This window comes from Poeciliopsis prolifica, unplaced genomic scaffold (genome assembly GCF_027474105.1).
Source record: "Poeciliopsis prolifica strain line A6 unplaced genomic scaffold, Auburn_PproV2 SCAFFOLD016, whole genome shotgun sequence".
Taxonomy (NCBI): Eukaryota; Metazoa; Chordata; class Actinopteri; order Cyprinodontiformes; family Poeciliidae; genus Poeciliopsis; species Poeciliopsis prolifica.
In genome coordinates, this window is record NW_026562391.1 from 1,316,017 (window position 1) to 1,332,948 (window position 16,932).

The 16,932-nt window shown below is 37.7% G+C and overlaps 1 protein-coding gene and 1 pseudogene across 1 annotated transcript; both read right to left on the reverse strand.

Annotated features, from left to right (window-relative positions):
* Positions 1-161: 161 nt before the first annotated feature.
* On the reverse strand, positions 162-7,524 carry LOC129367156 (B-cell receptor CD22-like; annotated as a pseudogene).
* Positions 7,525-11,139: 3,615 nt separating this feature from the next.
* LOC129367157 (B-cell receptor CD22-like) lies at positions 11,140-16,240 on the reverse strand. The gene is made up of 9 exons (XM_055041453.1): positions 16,210-16,240; positions 15,061-15,408; positions 14,753-14,977; positions 14,289-14,549; positions 12,855-13,115; positions 12,345-12,605; positions 12,140-12,239; positions 11,982-12,027; positions 11,140-11,651 (listed from the first exon to the last, which is right to left on the reverse strand). Exons 1-9 carry the CDS (start codon positions 16,238-16,240, stop codon positions 11,559-11,561), a joined length of 1,626 nt encoding a protein of 541 aa, XP_054897428.1. The 3' UTR covers positions 11,140-11,558.
* Between the last annotated feature and the right edge of the window lie 692 nt (positions 16,241-16,932).

A 16,932-nucleotide genomic window follows, 5' to 3' on the forward strand; every position in this document is an offset into this window, starting at 1 on the left:
AATAACAATATGTGTCAAAGGGAAGCTCAAAGCAGAAAGTTCATTCAATGGACATGTTGGTCCATCCTAATGTTTACTTGGAGGCTGATTGCCGAAGCTGCAGGTTATTATAACGACAAAAGAACAACTGGATGACCACAAATACGTCTACAGCTTAAATATTAATTATCCTGTTTCGGTCTTTGGATTTTATTTACCATGCTGTATAAAACATTTGGATCATCTTTGGGTTCTGGGTTTTCAGCTCTGAAAAGAAAAAAGAAATGAAAATGCAGCATGAATTGCTTTGATAGAGTGATTTGTAAATGCTTATTTTTCTTGATAAAGCAAGACTGTACAAACAAATCTAAAAGAGAAAGCCTCTAATCTTTCTACGCTAAAACATATATTTAGAAGACACAACATTTCACAAATGTTTTCTCTTCGCAACACTTCGCCAGCTTAAGGAAACTTTGTCTTCTGTAATAATTTAAATGTGCTGTTTCTTAATGTTTACCGAGCACGATGTCAACGAGAGATACTTACCTCGGGCTAAACTTGACAGCAGTGTATTCTACGTTCTGCTCTCCCTCTTCCTCCAGTTCAGCTGTGCCGGTTTTACCAGGTTTAAAGTTTTCATACACGGGATTGCTCTGCTTCCTCAGGAACCGGATGCTGGCATATTGAAGGTCTTCCTGTGACTTCACCACGCTGTGTTGGCTCTGCAGGACCAAATGCGTTTCTCAGTCAGTTATAGACTCTCTTGTCAAATGGAGTCGTGCTTAAAAGAGTTTACTGGACACAGAAAACTGTTGCTGTACTAACGTTTCAATGACAACTACCTGATTTAGATGGCTGCCTGTCACTTTAAAAGATGCACAGCAAGGGAAAATAAGTATCGAGAACATCAACGTCTTACTCAGTTATATCTACACCGTGTTCCAAATTATTGTGCAAATTGGATTTAAGTCTCATAAAAATCTATTTTTTGTTGTGCTATAAAATTTATAGATGGTATTGTGTGTCAGGGCTCTTTGAATCACAATCATTAATTTCAAAGAGCTGGTTGATTAGTTTGTCTGATGAGCTCAATTAGAGGAAACCTACTTTAGAAGGATGTTCCACATTATTAAGCAGGCCACAGGGTTCAAGTAATACGAGAAAGGAAAATCATCAGCTAGTGTAGTGCCATATGACAAGGTATGAAAACATTAGATATTTAACAAAAACTGAAGCGCTATTATCGTACTGTGAAGAGATTTGTGGCTGATTCAGAACAAAGATGGTTTGTACAGATAAAGGCAGATAAAATCAGCTGATATGAATTGGTACTAATGAGAGCAGGTTTACTGTTTTAAACCCTGGCTGATTTTATTTGAAAGTTTCTTGTGTTCAACACTTATTCTGTAATTCCAGTTTGTCTGCGGTCCAGTGTGATCGCACCGAACCTGTGTGCTATTGCATTTTTAACATTTTGTGTAGTTTCAGGAACTGATGGTCTGATGGATCAACCTTCCCTGATGTCTGATTGTGACATTTGCTGCTCAGACTGCGAGAGGATTCATGCACTTGTTTTTTTTTGTGTCTTTGTACATATCGATTCGGTTTGTTACCACCATATTGGTCGATTTTCACTAGAAAAGTACAACTAGAAGCGTATTTACCGAGATATAATGTTGATGGCACTTAATCTCTTAAAGAAAACCAAGCGGCACTGACTAAACATATTTTTTTTAATGACATATTTATTATTACTGACCTACCAGCCCTGGTGCTTTGCTCCGAGCTCAACGCAGAACTTGCTAACTTTTTTACCGTGTTATTAACACTCCAATAACTTATTGGAGTCAAGGTGAGGTTATACCAGCCTCTTATTTCCCATCTGACCTGCTCAATGTTGTTGAGGTTTCCTCCAGGCTTAGGCGGTGGTGTTGATGTTCTCCACTTTCTAGAAAAAATAGAAAAATCATTTATTGTTCCTAAAAATAACCGCATGGTAACAGTACCTATATATAAAAAAAGTATTTACCCCCTTTGACGTTTTACTCTATTACTTTTGCAAATAAATTATGATAAACAAAATGAAAATTTTTTTGACAATATATGCCAAATACCTTCCATTATTTATAATGAGTTTAATGAAAGATTTTTTTGTATCCATCTCCTGACTTATACTTTCCAATAATTTATCGGAGTGTTCCTTTGACACCTTTTGAGACACAATCACTCATTGTGAGACTGCTAGCCCCAATAGGCCGGAATTAAGTCTGTGGCTTTAACAGGGTGAATATTAACACAATTGCATTTTATGTTTCATGTTTTTAATTTATTGTCATTACTCTCTAGAAATCAGTTTTCACTTTGATATTTAAGGGTTTTGTTTTGTTTTATTTTATTTGTAAGAAAAAAAACCCACATTTTGTTGACCTTGACTGATTTGTGCAAGTGTTAAAAAGTTAAAACAGCCAGAAGGGTAAATACATTTTATGTACTGTAAATGAAAGAAATATAAAGATTAAAAGGTTAACTTACCTTGATATTAAGAAGACAAGGAGAAATATCGTAATCAGCAAAATGCAAGCAATAATCCCAATGACTACGAGCTTTGATTGCCCTGAAAAGAAAACACATTTAGACTTACCAAACTGAATTTTTTTAGAGTCATTCTACAATCTAAAATTCAATCCGAGTTTTTGTTCTGTATTCTCTGTTTAGCCTACAGTTTGTACGCTAACTATGCCTGGGATAAAGGTCATATAAAGGTCATTGGATGATTTAAAAGAGAAATGTTTACCTTCTACAACAGTCACAGATACAGAGGTTTATGATGTCCTATCTTGTTCTGGACTTTACAGTGATAGATCCCACGGTGTTCAGTTTGTATGTTGGTGATGATGAAGCGTTCTCCTGAAGATTCTTGTTCCTCCTTTCCTTCCTTGTACCAGGTGTAGTTAGCTGCTGGGTTAGCATCACTGCTACATGTCAGAGTCACGGAGCTGCCCACCATGATGTCACCAGACGGACTCTGAGACACTGAAAGAGATCTGGGAGCATCTGCAAGACAAAGTAGTATAATAATGTCAGAAATATAAAGTTTAGTTAGTGGAAGACGTTCTTTAATGTCCGACTGCTTACATGCAACGTCAACATTGACACTTGAGTTTTTTTGTCCCCTCTGGTTTGCGGCTATGCAGTAATATTGCCCAGAATCATTTGAACTAATGGAGCTGAAGATGAGATTTTTGTTTGATTTCAGGGGTTTAGGTCTTTTCCCCTGTACCAGGTGTAGCTAGCTGCTGGGTTAGCATCACTGCTGCAGGTCAGAGTCACCGCGTTTCCCTCCTCCACTGATCCAGAGGGCTTCACTGACACAAAACAGTTTCTTTGGACCGTCTGAGTGAGGAAACAAAATGAAACCTGAAGTTGGATTTGTATGCTTCAAACTATATCATAGGATATATTAAAAGTTTATTTATAAACTGGTTACCCAGGAATTGGAAGAATAAAACTTTGCCTCACTGTCTAATCTACAAACAAACACCCAATTTTCTGTTTTAATCTGAATAATCAAAAAATTCAGACAGGAAAATCTGAAGGCCACGCTTGAAACTGAAAACATTTTCAACTTCCTGTCAGGACTTTCTGATTAATCCAGCTCAGAATTACATTTTGACAAATCTTTTGTGAAAAGGTTGAAAAATGTCGTTTAGTTTCTACAGAATCTACAAAAAGTCTCTATTGGATTTGACTCACATTTCACGTTAATATCGATACTTGGAGACGTTCGGCTGCCAAGGTCGTTTTCAGCTGTACAGTAAAACCTCCCAGAATCAGAGACCTGGATGGAGCTGAAGACTGCTTGTGTTTCTGTTGTGAGAAGTTGACCATGTTTCTCTCCATTCACCCTGTAAAAGTTGTATTTAGCTGCTGGATTAGCATCACAGCTGCAGTTCAGAGTCACTTCAGAGCCTTCAACAGTTTCTGAGGGGGTCACTGACAGAACGGGGGTCTGTGGAGCGTCTGGAGAAAACGAGAGAATAATACTTCAGATGAAGCTCAGAATCCCAAATATCAATACATTTACAAATATGTAGAGATAAGTGTACTAAACTTGTGGCATCGCATTCAAAATGTCTTAATTTCAAATCTTTTTTACACATTATTGTAATGAGATATTTATGCACAGCTTTTTGGGGAAACAGATTATTGTAACACAATTTGAATTGCAACAAATTAACAATTACAAAATATTGAAAAAAGTGAATCACTGTGAAAACTGTCAGGCTGCACAAGAAATCTGATGGTAAATATGTGGAGAGCAACAGATTAGGGTGATGGCAAAGAGGCTCTCCAACCTCAACGATTTGCAACTTATTACCAGATAAATAATGAAGCCACCAGTGGAGATGTGTGAAAGGTTTGTGCAGAGACAAGTTTCACTGCTGTGACCTCGCTGAAGAAACAAGAATCAATTGATTTTGATGTGATGGTTTTGTAGATAAAAGCAGATGCTTTTTTTTCTTTTTTAAAATAGAAATTGCAAAAAATGTTTTGAACTTTTGAGATGCCTGTCAAGTCAGTGACTGTAACACAATTCTTGGTTGAATTTAAATATTTTTAGATCTAAACCTGTCTGGTGAATTTATATTTTTTTGTTGAACTAAATACTTTAAATATTTCCAAGAACAGAGATACAAACTTACACACTGCAGGAGATGGAACGTCCTTATGTCCTTTGATGGCACATTGATATCTGTGTGTGGTATTAAATGAGGACAGGAAAATATTGTTTCCTTCTTTGTGTGTTTCTCCATCCACCAGCCAGACGTAGGAAACTGAACGAGGCAGCTGGCAGTCAGTGTGACATGTCAGCTGGATCCTGATTGGATCATCTAATCTGTTTATCTGGAGCTGTGGATCTATGTGGACAAAAAGTCATAATCTTATGAAAATTACTCAGATTTATTTAGAGCTTAAACTGTAATATTTGCAACATCTCAAAACCAACTGACTTAAATAGCAACTGTTACCTGTGACAGACAAAGAGACTCCAGGTAAACCCGCGTATTTTCCATTTGGATGGTTTGTTATGAACCTGAACTTGTACGTATTTGAGTCAGTTTGTCTCACATTAGAAATCTTCAGAGTGCAGGGAGTGTGTTTGCATTGGTATTCCACACGACCTGAATAATCTGTGTCATTATTCAGATCCACATAATCTCCATCAAACTGTTTTGTAAACCAAAATGTTTTCTTTATATTAATATTATCACCGTCGTAATATGCTGGGTGATAATAGTTGCAGCTCATTTTCACCGTTGATCCTTTCGGGGCACAAATGTCAGGACTATAAATCACTCCCCAACCATTCTGACCACAAACATCTGGAAGAAAAACAGACATTAAATAACCTTAAATAAACTGTTCATGAAAACATATTTTAATGAATCTGAAATACATTTTCAAAATGATAATATGTATCAGCTGAAAACTTTTAACATTTGAAGAATCCCGAGTCTCGCCTACAAAATGTACAACACAAAAACGTATGCGCTCTCGAGTTTCCACACAAAGTTAAAATCAATAATCAAAGTTAATATCAATAATATATCAATAAATAATAAATAATAATAAATAATAAACTAACAGTGGATGTTTGTGAAACAACAAGTCGACTCTGCATCTTTTAACTTGTTGCTGACTCCTAGAAAAAAGACTGGAAAACTGTTAATACTGTAAAAACATCGACTGCATGATGAACAATTAATATATCAATATATTGTGATGTCATCAGTGCTTATTAAAATAAATCATCTGGGGCCTTGCAGTTCTGGGTTTCATGGGGCCTTAAGCAGAACTGAACTTGTGGCTCCTGGTCCTGAACATCACCGTCATTAACAGGATCCAGTTCAGATCTGGTGGAATCTGGGAGAGTCAAGTTGAACCAGCCGGATTTAAAAGCAATCACTGATTATTGGTTGTTAATTGATGATTAGTGAACCAACTGAACTCAGACAAAAATAAGAATAGCTTTATAGTCATAATTATAACTATTGGTGTTATTATAATGCATCAATAAATCTGATGAGGTGCTTTGCTGTCAGTCCTGCTGTGATTGCAGCAGCAGACGATGTTTCCACATCATGACTCTCTAGTTGCTGTTTTCATTCACCATCTGACCACAAAGTGACTGTCAGATCAATCTGACGAGTCAACAGCATGTTGGCCGTTCAGGGTTTAATATTCAAACGTATTTTATTGAATGTCAATGGGAGCCAAATTTACCAGATGACCTAAACATTCAGTTGAACTGGGCCAACATTGAAGCCCAATTTGCTGAGAACTGACTGAGTTTACAGCAGATGTGTGAAGAAACGCAGGCTGCTCTCATTCTGTCACTGGAGCCTGTTTAGATTGTTCTATAAATGTTTTCTCGCAAATGTTTTTCTTGTAAACTGTGTTTTCATATCCTTCATTTAGATATTTTTCTGAGACTTCCCTCACACTCAAAGTTCCTTTTCTACGCTGAAGAAAACCAAATGACTTATTTCTCTATATCTGAACCGAAGAGTCTGTTCTTTCATCAGCTCTGCATGTTTATTACAATGTACAGAGTTCACTCTTGTGCATTATCACTTTGACTCGCTTCGCTTTCTGGATTTAAACATTCATCACAATTTAGTAGGAAATCCTGATGAGGTGCTTTGCTGTCAGTCCTGCTGTGTTTGCAGCAGCAGACGATGTTTCCACATCATGACTCTCTAGTTGCTGTTTTCATTCACCATCTGACCACAAAGTGACTGTCAGATCAATCTGACGAGTCAACAGCATGTTGGCCGTTTTTGGCATGTTGGCATGTTGGAATGAAGTTGGATTTCTCAAAACAAGAAGTCAAGTATCAGGTTTCAATTTGGCCTCTAGGGGAAAAAACACATAACGTGTTTTACCCCAAATCTATATTTGTCAATCTAAGATGAACATTTCTTATTTATCTTGAATGTAACACTGACTTTTACTCATGACTTATTCATGTGCTTCAAAAAGCATTAAATGATTTATTTTTCCCAAAATAATTCAATAAAATTCATCATTTTAGCTGAAGACGTTTTCATTGTGTCACATCTTCATTAAGCTCCTTGCAACACGACAAAGATCTGATCTAAAATATGAAACACTGAGAGGAAGCTCATGCAGTGAATTTTAAAGGTATTTGACTTTAATTGTCCATCCAGTCAGAGCTGATAAAATATTAGCAAAGATGACTGACATACATAAAATCTGTCAATCATAATCAGTCAGAAATGTTCATCAAAGTCTATCCAGATTATTCATAAACTTTATTCATTCTTAACTTTACAAAACAAACAGATTCATAAATATATGATGAGCAGTACCCTTTTCCCCTAAATCATTTTGTTTAATTATCTTTTTTTTTACTTATTTCCTAAAATGTGAATCCAAACGCAGATTAGATAAAATTTCCTGCTCGTTACCTGCTGCCATGAGAAGGACAATAACTCCACAGATCGCTGCAGAGAAACTCATAGCTGCTCCTTTCATCTCTTTAAATGAACCAAAAAAGGCAGAAACTCTACTTTAGTCTGCAGAACTTTATGCAAATGACACAAAGATGTTGTTGAGAATGAGCTCAGTTTCCTTCCTCTTATCAACTGTATGTGTGAACAGCTAATGGGAAAACATGATGTTAGCAGATGACCTGTTGAGAAACAGGAACAGTTTAAAAACTTCAACTCTGATGTAGACAAAACAAGAAATTCCTTATGTTCAGTTTTTATAGTTAAAGAGTAATGCTTATATATTTTGTTAATTGTTTAAATGGATTTTTCAAAAATCATTCTTCATGTGGCCAAATATTGTGTTGGATTTGACGTGGATAAAAGTTTGTTTGAGATGAAACGCGAGGAAATAAGATGTGAATCCAGGAAGTTCCTAAGAAGAGCAAAGGAAGGCAGGGAGAAATATCTGGCAGATATTAACATCCTTTACTCACTGAATTTTATTTAAATATTATTACATTTGTCTGGCAACTAGTCAGACTAGTCATTGTTGCTGCTGTTACTGTTTGGCATGCTCTGTTGAGAAATACTCTTCTTCCATTGGTCACATTGATCCTCACTCTGCAGAGCTGCTGCCCTCTCCTGGTCATATTCTGTATTGCATTCATCTTCTACTGCACCTTGTAAAAACTATTCATGACTCAACATGAAGCAGAACATGAAGTGGAATGAACGTGGCAGGTTGTTTTTTTATCATTTAACTAAAATTTTTTTTAAATATCTTAAATTATTGTTATTTTTAATTTGCTCCCTTTACCTCAATAAAGGCTCTTGTGTAAATTTCACCTAAACAGACAAGAGTCTTGGTTCCATTCTTATTTATAAAGTTTATTTAAAGTGAATTATAAGCCATCTAAAAATGTTGCAGAAAAAGTGAAACCCAGATTCAAAAGCACACATGAAACAGGATTCCTCCATTCCCATAGAGGGCGCTATATAGACTGAGAATGTAATGCTTTAGAAATAACCGGATGTCACCTGAGTGATGTTGACACCCCCACCTTCTTCAAATCAGACAAAACTGGTGCCAAACGTTTGTGCTGCTATTATTTTAAAGACATAAAGAAATGTTTCTAGAGGTCATCAAAGGTCAACCAACCGCATCATCAGTTCATAGTGGATCTGTGAAGGTCATTTGAAATTGTGAACTGCTAACCTATGAACACGAATAATTTAATTTTAACGTTGATGAAATTCACTGGAACAATGTCTTATTGAGAATGAACCGTTACAACACCTCCTAAAACACAGATGGTGTAATTTAGTTTCTGATCAACAGAGGGCGCTATTGGACAAACTGTACGAAAAGTCGGTCTGGACAGTAACTATCTAGTCTGCTGTTTCCATCTCAATTTCATGATCAGCAGTCATCATCAACACTTATTTTTACGACTTTAAATCAGTGCACAAACTGTTTATAAAAGAACTGATATTCATTGACCTTTGATGACCTTTAGAAAAATGTTTCTTAATATCTTCAGAATGATAGCAGCACAAACAAAAATGTTTGCTGCACAAACCAGTACAAACTTTGTCGAGTTGATTGGCAGCCATTTTGTCTGATTTGAAGAAAACAGCTTATTCCAGTTTTCCCAGACTGTTTTAATTCAAGTCAGCTCTACGTTTTAGCACTATGGGGTCCCACAGTGACTCCAGGAGGGGCTTTGACTAAACCACTTTAAAACCTCAGCATGTGCTTTTAAGTAATTACAAGTTTCAGGAATCAGATACTTTCATTATTAAATGAAAGAGGCTTTCAGTTTATAAACCTAACAAACACTCCCAGATATAAGAGTTTGATTATGAAAAGAAACATGAAGATTTATTAAAAGCAAAAAGCAGATCAAAAACAGCAACACAAACAAAACCATATTTTTATCAACTTTCTAAGTTTTTATATGAGCAGATAAACATAATCAATATAAAATGAGGGATTACATATCAATATATTAACATGAAATATCAGAGTACAGTCTCTGTGCTCCACTCTGTTACGACCTTATATGGACTTCCTCTCTGCTTCTTCTGGTTTCACTCCAACCGTCTTCTTGGTTACGGGTCGTGGTGAACTGGGTTCATGACCCCTCCATGGTTGACCTTGACCTGGTGAATCCTCTGTAGCCTCTGCTGGACGTGAACTGAAGCAACTGCATCCAAATAGTGTGAAGGATAGAGGGCTGACCTCTGACCTTTCACCTTTCTTTATGCTATTGGCTCGATTCTTTTACATTTTATAACAATTGTTACAATTGTTCTCACTACTTGCAGTTTCTCTAACTTCATTTTGGTGAAATCCAGCTTTGTATATTTCTAGTTTTTCTGTTCATACGTATATAAAATTAGTTTAGTTTAGAGCAATAAAAGCTATTTGTGAATTAAGTTTGTCATTTGATGGAATTCATAATGCTAAATGAAGCCAATAATAATAATAATAAAAGATTAATTAGTTTAAAGGAATATTATAGCCATTTTTAATGTAATGAAGCAATGGTTCTCTATTCATGTAGGCGACACCGGAAGGATGCGATCGTGGAAGTATGTTGTATATGAAGTATATAAAATCCTGATTGTTCATAAATGCTGCAACATTAAATGGACAAAACATGATGTATGTTAGGCACCAGCTGCAAATGAAAACAAAACATCAATATTCCACTCATGTAAAAAAAAAACACAACTCTGAAATTGACTAGTTTCGATAAAATAAACACAATTCAAACCACGTATGAATAAGTTTGGTCACAAGAAGAGTCGTTAAAAACCATCATCCTCCAACCACTCCAACCACTTCCTGTTTTCTTCTTCATGGTTTGTGCCAGTGGCTGCTGACCATATGACTTTTTTGTTGAAAAATAAATAAATAAATATAAATAAATAAATAAAAAAAAAAGTATTTCCATTGCATTTTTGTAAAATAAACCAATTTTGAGAAAAAAAATATATATATTTCATCTCAGGTGCCAAAATCTTTTATTTTTTTAAATTAAAGGTTTCCCCCCTGGCTAATTACTTTTAGCCAAGGGTGCCAAACTCCAGGCCTCGAGGGCCGGCGTCCTGCAACTTTTAGATGTGCCTCTGCTGGACCACCTAAATAGAGTAATTAGCTCATTAAGGCTCTGGAGATCTTATCTATATAAACCATTTTATTCCTGTGTTTTGTACCTGTGGCACATCTAAAAACTGCAGGACACCGTCCCATGAGGACTGGAGTTTGACATCTGTGCTTTAAGCAAATGTATTTTCAAAATGTCAAATTGCATAATTATTTGGTCAATGGAAACGCAGCTAATGGAAAACAACATTTCTCTCTTGTTCACAGTAGAACAGTGCAGTCTGTGAAGCTAGTCATTAAGTTAGAAACTACAGATTCAACTCATACAGGAAGGACAACTGGACCAGCTGATTCTCAAAATGATGCAACTCTGGTCTGCATGTGTCAGGTAGGACAGGTCGACATGGCGGATATTTTTGTTAGGACACCTGCTCTAAACATCTGAACATTTCTCCATGTGGTCACACCTCAACAGCGTCACAATGTGTATTTATTTACAGATTTTATTTTACTATTCTCATGCAGCACTCACACTGGGTGGCCATGAACTACATGAATTGTATTTAGGAGAAACAACATTTTATGTCGAAGATGACACATCACAACATCACAAAAAAGAAATTACTTTTTGACAGCACCACACCGTGTTATTTCACTTGCCTCTGGATCGCAGGCCGTTTGCTGCAACAAGAGATTTAAATGTGTTAAACAGCGATTAAAATGTCTAATTATAATTAGGTATTAAGTAATTGGGAGGTACGCCATTTTTAAATTAGCAACTTGACTTTGTGCAGCTACGTTTACAAAGCAGCCAACACGACGCATAAAATATAAAAATATAGCCACTATTTGAAAATGTTTCTTTCTGCCATCTTTTGGTGAGGATCTCATTTTGTGTCATGGATTGGAGTCCTGTCCACCAACCCATGAAGTTGTAACTTGACTTGATTTCACGTTGGGTTGCTTTGCTTCTCTCTCTCCTCCTGCGATGCAATGAAGGCTCTCAAGGTCGAGATGTTCTCATATTCAGGACACAGGTCCAGCTGTTACAGGGGGTGAAATGGTGATAATTAAAACGGTTTATTTTCTAAACAATGTTGGATGCAGCAGGCTTATAAGTTGCAGGTCAGGAAAAGACGCCAAAAGATGCACAAGCCAACAAGACAGGGAGGACAGAATGTTTATTTCCTTTATTGCTCTGAATATTTATGAGCCTGTTAACTTCCAACCATCGTCAGGACTGAAAAAGGAAAAGAAAAAGTCCAGTTGCCTTCACCAGAGCACTTATGATGATCACTGCCAGCAGTGCAGCAAGTTTAACATCTTTATATTACATATTAATAGTTTTTATTTCATCAAATGAGATTTCTTACCTCTATGTTCTCCACGTGTTCCTTCGATTTGGTTGGTTTCTTCTTCCTGAATCCAGCAAATCCAGTATTTCAACAACAAACGGACAAAAGTATATATCTATAGGTCAGAATATATTTATGAAAACAGTAGTGGAACTACATGTGTTTGCTGATATTACCTCGTCCAAAGAGAAACAACAAACAGAAGAATCAGCAGCAGCAGCACGGCGACAGCCGACGTCATGATGTTCATTATCTTGAATGTCTTGTTTCTGCACCCTAAAAAGACAAAGCAATATTTTAATGGAAAATGGGAACATAAACGCAAAATGTAAACAGAAATGGACATACCATCAGGATAAGCAGACGCCTTTGCTGACTTACTTGCAGCAACAGTAAGATGTATGGCAGATTTGTGACTTCCTCTGCTGTTGTGAGCTTCGCAGTAGTAAAGGCCACTGTGCTGTCGGCCGATATCTGCGATGGTGAGATTTTGTCCTGAACGTTGTGGCGTTTCCTCGTTTTCTTTGAACCAGGTGTAATTAGCGGCGGGGTTTGAATCGCTGATGCAGGTGAGCGTCAATGAAATGCCCTCCACGATCTCACCAGACGGACTCAACGACACAGAGGGAAGCTTTGGAGTGTCTGGATAAAGATGAGAACACATGCAGGCAGTTTTTTTTTATGAAAATGTATCTATGGCCCTAATATGCCATCGTGGGGTCTTGGTCACAATGCTTTGGCAAGAACTGGTTTGTTTTTGTTTAATTTTGGCATTTTAGCAACAATCTGGATGAGAATTTTATTGCCATCTTTTTGAGAAATCAAGAAGCTTCATATCTTTAAATAAGATATCTTATGTATCTTATTTAAAGGAAAGAAGATTTTTCTTACATTCCACGTCAATCAAGATGCCGTCTGACGTCGTCCTTTCCAGAACGTTCTCAGCTGTGCAGAAATATTTTCCAGAATCAGACGGATGAACAGACTTGAAAACGAGTTCTGGGCCTTTGCTGAGGGGATTGGCTTCATGCTCCTTGTACCACATGTAAGTAGCTCCTGGATTAGCGTCGGCGCTGCAAGTCAAAGTCACAGAGTTTCCCTCCACGACTCCACCTGGAAAACTATGTGAAACGACGGGGAAGCTCGGTGGGTCTGAAAGAGAAAAAAAGAATTGCATTTTAGCATTTGGATAACCTCTGTTTCAAGCGTCGTTGCTTAGAGGCTCAGGATTGTTCTTCTTGTACTAGATGTACTTAGCTGTTGGATTCGCATCACTGCTACAAATCAGGGCCACTGAGGTTCCCCTCACTACGTCACCAGAGGGTCTTAATGCCAAAGAAAAATTACAATTTGGCTCCCAAAATCCTCCACGTTAGCAACAGAGCTGTTTGGTGGGGCTTTTGTGACCATGGTACACAACAAACCCACAGTACTAAACAATCATATGTCAGTTACGAACAAATGATTATTTAGTTTTGCCCGAAAACCATCATCAGAAATCTCCTTAAGTTTCAAAAGCCTCCATGCTTTTCCTTCGAGATGCAACCAAATATTTGCAATCTCTGGAGAGTTTTCTACAAAATCCTCCTTGATACTACTTGCTTTAACAGTTTGCTGGTAAACTGAAGTTCAACTCAACAGCTTTTTCCACTGCTGCCTCCAGAAATAACAAAAACGTTTGCAAGTGAGAGCTGACACGCTTTAGGTGTGAAACACAACAGGAAGTCAGGCGGCTGGTGTCAAAACAGAAATGCATGTAGTTCAGCATAGTCGCTCAGACATGTCAAATATGCCAACTTGGTTTGATCGGGGACCAAAATTGGAAGGTTTGTTATATGTTCAGCTGCTGTGGCTCACTTTCCGTAGTTCTTGCGCCGTGCCAAGAACTATGGAAGAGACTGTCTCAAAAAGCTCCAAAGAAGACCAGTGCAACTTCCTTCTTCACAAACTGTAACCAAAAATGGAGTTGTGTCCAATTTTAGAGGTTATAGGAACAAAACAAAAAAGAAGCGACGGGTCATTTCTCCCTCTAGTGCTAGATTTGTGTATTTATTTTGCCTCTATTGACCCAGAATGCTTTGAGCTACAGTTTGTTTCCTGCTTTCGGAGTGTTCTCCTGTCCACTTGCGTTCACAAATGAACCAGAACAGAGCTCACTTCAGTTTGAACCGAGACCAAGGGTTTTAGGCATTTTTGGTTCCCATTAGTTTGATTACATATTCACACCTCCCTGCGTAAACCGGACAGGTGTGAATGCCCCCTAAGTCAACAGTCTGAGAGTAAGTTGAGACAACCTCCACAAGCCCCCCAAAATAATTTACTTACATTTTACGTCGATAAAGACGACTTCAGATGTTCTTGATCTCAGCACGTTCTCAGCTTTACAATAATACTTTCCAGAGTCAGAGGACTGGATAGACGTGAAGACGAGTTGTGAGTCTTTGCTGAGAGGACCAGAAGTGTCCTTCTTGTACCAGGTGTATGTAGCTGCTGGATTAGCATCACTGGAACAAGTTAGGGTCATTGGGTTGCCCTCCACAATGTGACCAGAGGAACTCAGCGACACCAAGGGAAGATCTGGCATGTCTGGAATAGAAAACACAAACTGCTTTAGCGCCTTGTAACATCAAACACATCATTTCTGGTACTAGTTTTTATTGTACCACAAAATTAAAATTTTCTTCTGTATTGAATCAATAGAGTTGTTTTATGACATGCTTTCTTCTGACTGAGCAAAACATTACATCACCAACATGAATCTTCAAAGTTATGTGTAAAACTCAACTGACACACTGCCGGAGACGGGAACTGTCTGTGTCCTGCTGCAGCGCACGAAACGCGCTCCGCGTCAGAAAACGTGTACGAAAAAGACGAGGAGTTCTGCGTCAAAACGTCCTGCCCGTTCTTGATCCAGATGTAAGGATGTCGGTCAGGCAGACATTTGATTTTGCACGTCATCTCGGCCAGAGTACCGCTCTGTTTGCGCTCCCATTTGACCACTTGCAGCTCGACGGCTGAATTCAAGACAACACAACAGAAACTGAAATCATTTGACACAGTGAAATCAACAAAGTGAAATTAAGACTGAAATTATTACCAGACACTGACAAAGTGACCCCTGGCGAGCCGGTGTATTTTCCACTTTGGTGATTGGTTATGAACCTGAACTTGTAGACCGCAGAGTCGCTCTCTCTTACGTCCCTGATAGAAACGGCGCAGCCATTTTTATACTCTATACGACCTGCGTAGTCTTGGTCAGCGTTCAGATCCACAGGATCAGTTTTTCCCCCTTTGGTGTACCATATTAGTTTTCTAACTTCTGTGACCGTATCCCCCTCTGTGTCTGGATATGTGAACTTGCATTGCAAATCCACCGTTGAGCCTTTTATGGCGCAGATCTGTGAGGGAAGGTAGGTCACGCTCCAGCCGTTCTGACCCCTGACCCCTGCAACACATCAGCAACTCAGAGTGATGTAAACCGACAGGACAAAAATGCACAACCAAGGAAGAATATTGATTAATAGATGTAATGTGTCATTTTTATCATTTTTCGCTGATATGAGTCACTTGTGTTTGTGTTTGGAACCAAGTGGTCGGAAATATTTTCTCAAGAGAGATCGGTTTTAGTGTTTTAGACGTTTGGTGCACAGACACAGTGAAAGGTCATCCAGATCCAGATCAGGGCAGATATTGTCTTATCAAACTGTGAGTTCATTAAATTCCTGAACTGTCCCATCAAACGAATGAGCCCTGAAAGTAGCCGGGTGACGGCCTTATTTCCTCTGTACCGAAAAGATAAAATAAACCAACGGAATTTGATTTGAATACTTTGATCAGCTTCCCGATTAATTTCACATAAATTTAACTTGTGTAAAACCCAAGGTGTTGCTGGTAAGCCATGCAAATAAATATATATAATATATTTTGCCTATATTCAAAATAGGCAAAATGTGTTAAAATGTATGTTTAGGATGCTTAAGCCAAAAAAAAAAAAAAAGCCGACTGATTTTACAGGCAGAAACTCTTATGAATCCATCCTTGGTGCTTTGGCTCAATCACAATAACTAAGTAGAAATTATCAGTAAAATTCAGCAGAATCACAAAGTTTACTAATTTTGGACTTGGACTAACAAATGTTAGTTTTGTCATAAAAATACTAAAAATGTAATTTGTACAATTTATGAAGTATCTCAATGCAGATATATCTGCAATTTATTTATTTTTACCACATACACCAGATATTTACCATATGAATAGGAACTTATTTTTACCCCCATCCCTCTTATATGCCAATATTACCGTTCACGTTAGTAATTAACATCTGATCCTGTTCAAGTCTCTAATATTTCAAAGCATTGTGAACAGATGCAAGACACTTTTTCGTGTTTCAACACGAATTAACAATAAAGACCAGTAGTTAAAATCCCACAGTGTTCATGTTTCTAAGGATTTCTGAGGATGTGCAATACAAAAAAATTACAAGGCATTTTGCAGACAACTACGCGTCTTCAGGAAAATTTTCTTCACAAAAGGAAAAAAATAAATAAAACTTGAGTACTTCTGTATGAACAAACCGACTATAACCAAGCAATTTCTTCCAGTAGCCTGCCATACAGAACATGAGTCCACACGTCCCCTGATAGTTCTGCTTTATTTAATGGAAATATAAGGAGTAAAACACACAGTACCTGACTCGGAGAGAAATGCAAGAAGTAACGCAGCCACTGCAGTCCAATGCATGGCTTTTCCCTCCATCCCTTTTTGTGATGTCTTCACGTCTTCATGAGGTGATAAATGATGATCATAAATGATTTGACCTTCAGCACTGATGGCTGCCAGTGAAGTCACATTTCCTCTGTGGTCTGTGGTTTGGACAGAGCAGCTAAAATAGCCTGATTAGTTTCACACCATTTGAATTCTCAAAAAGAAAATAACAAACTTGCGCGTCTGCTGGTAACTGGGTTGTCTG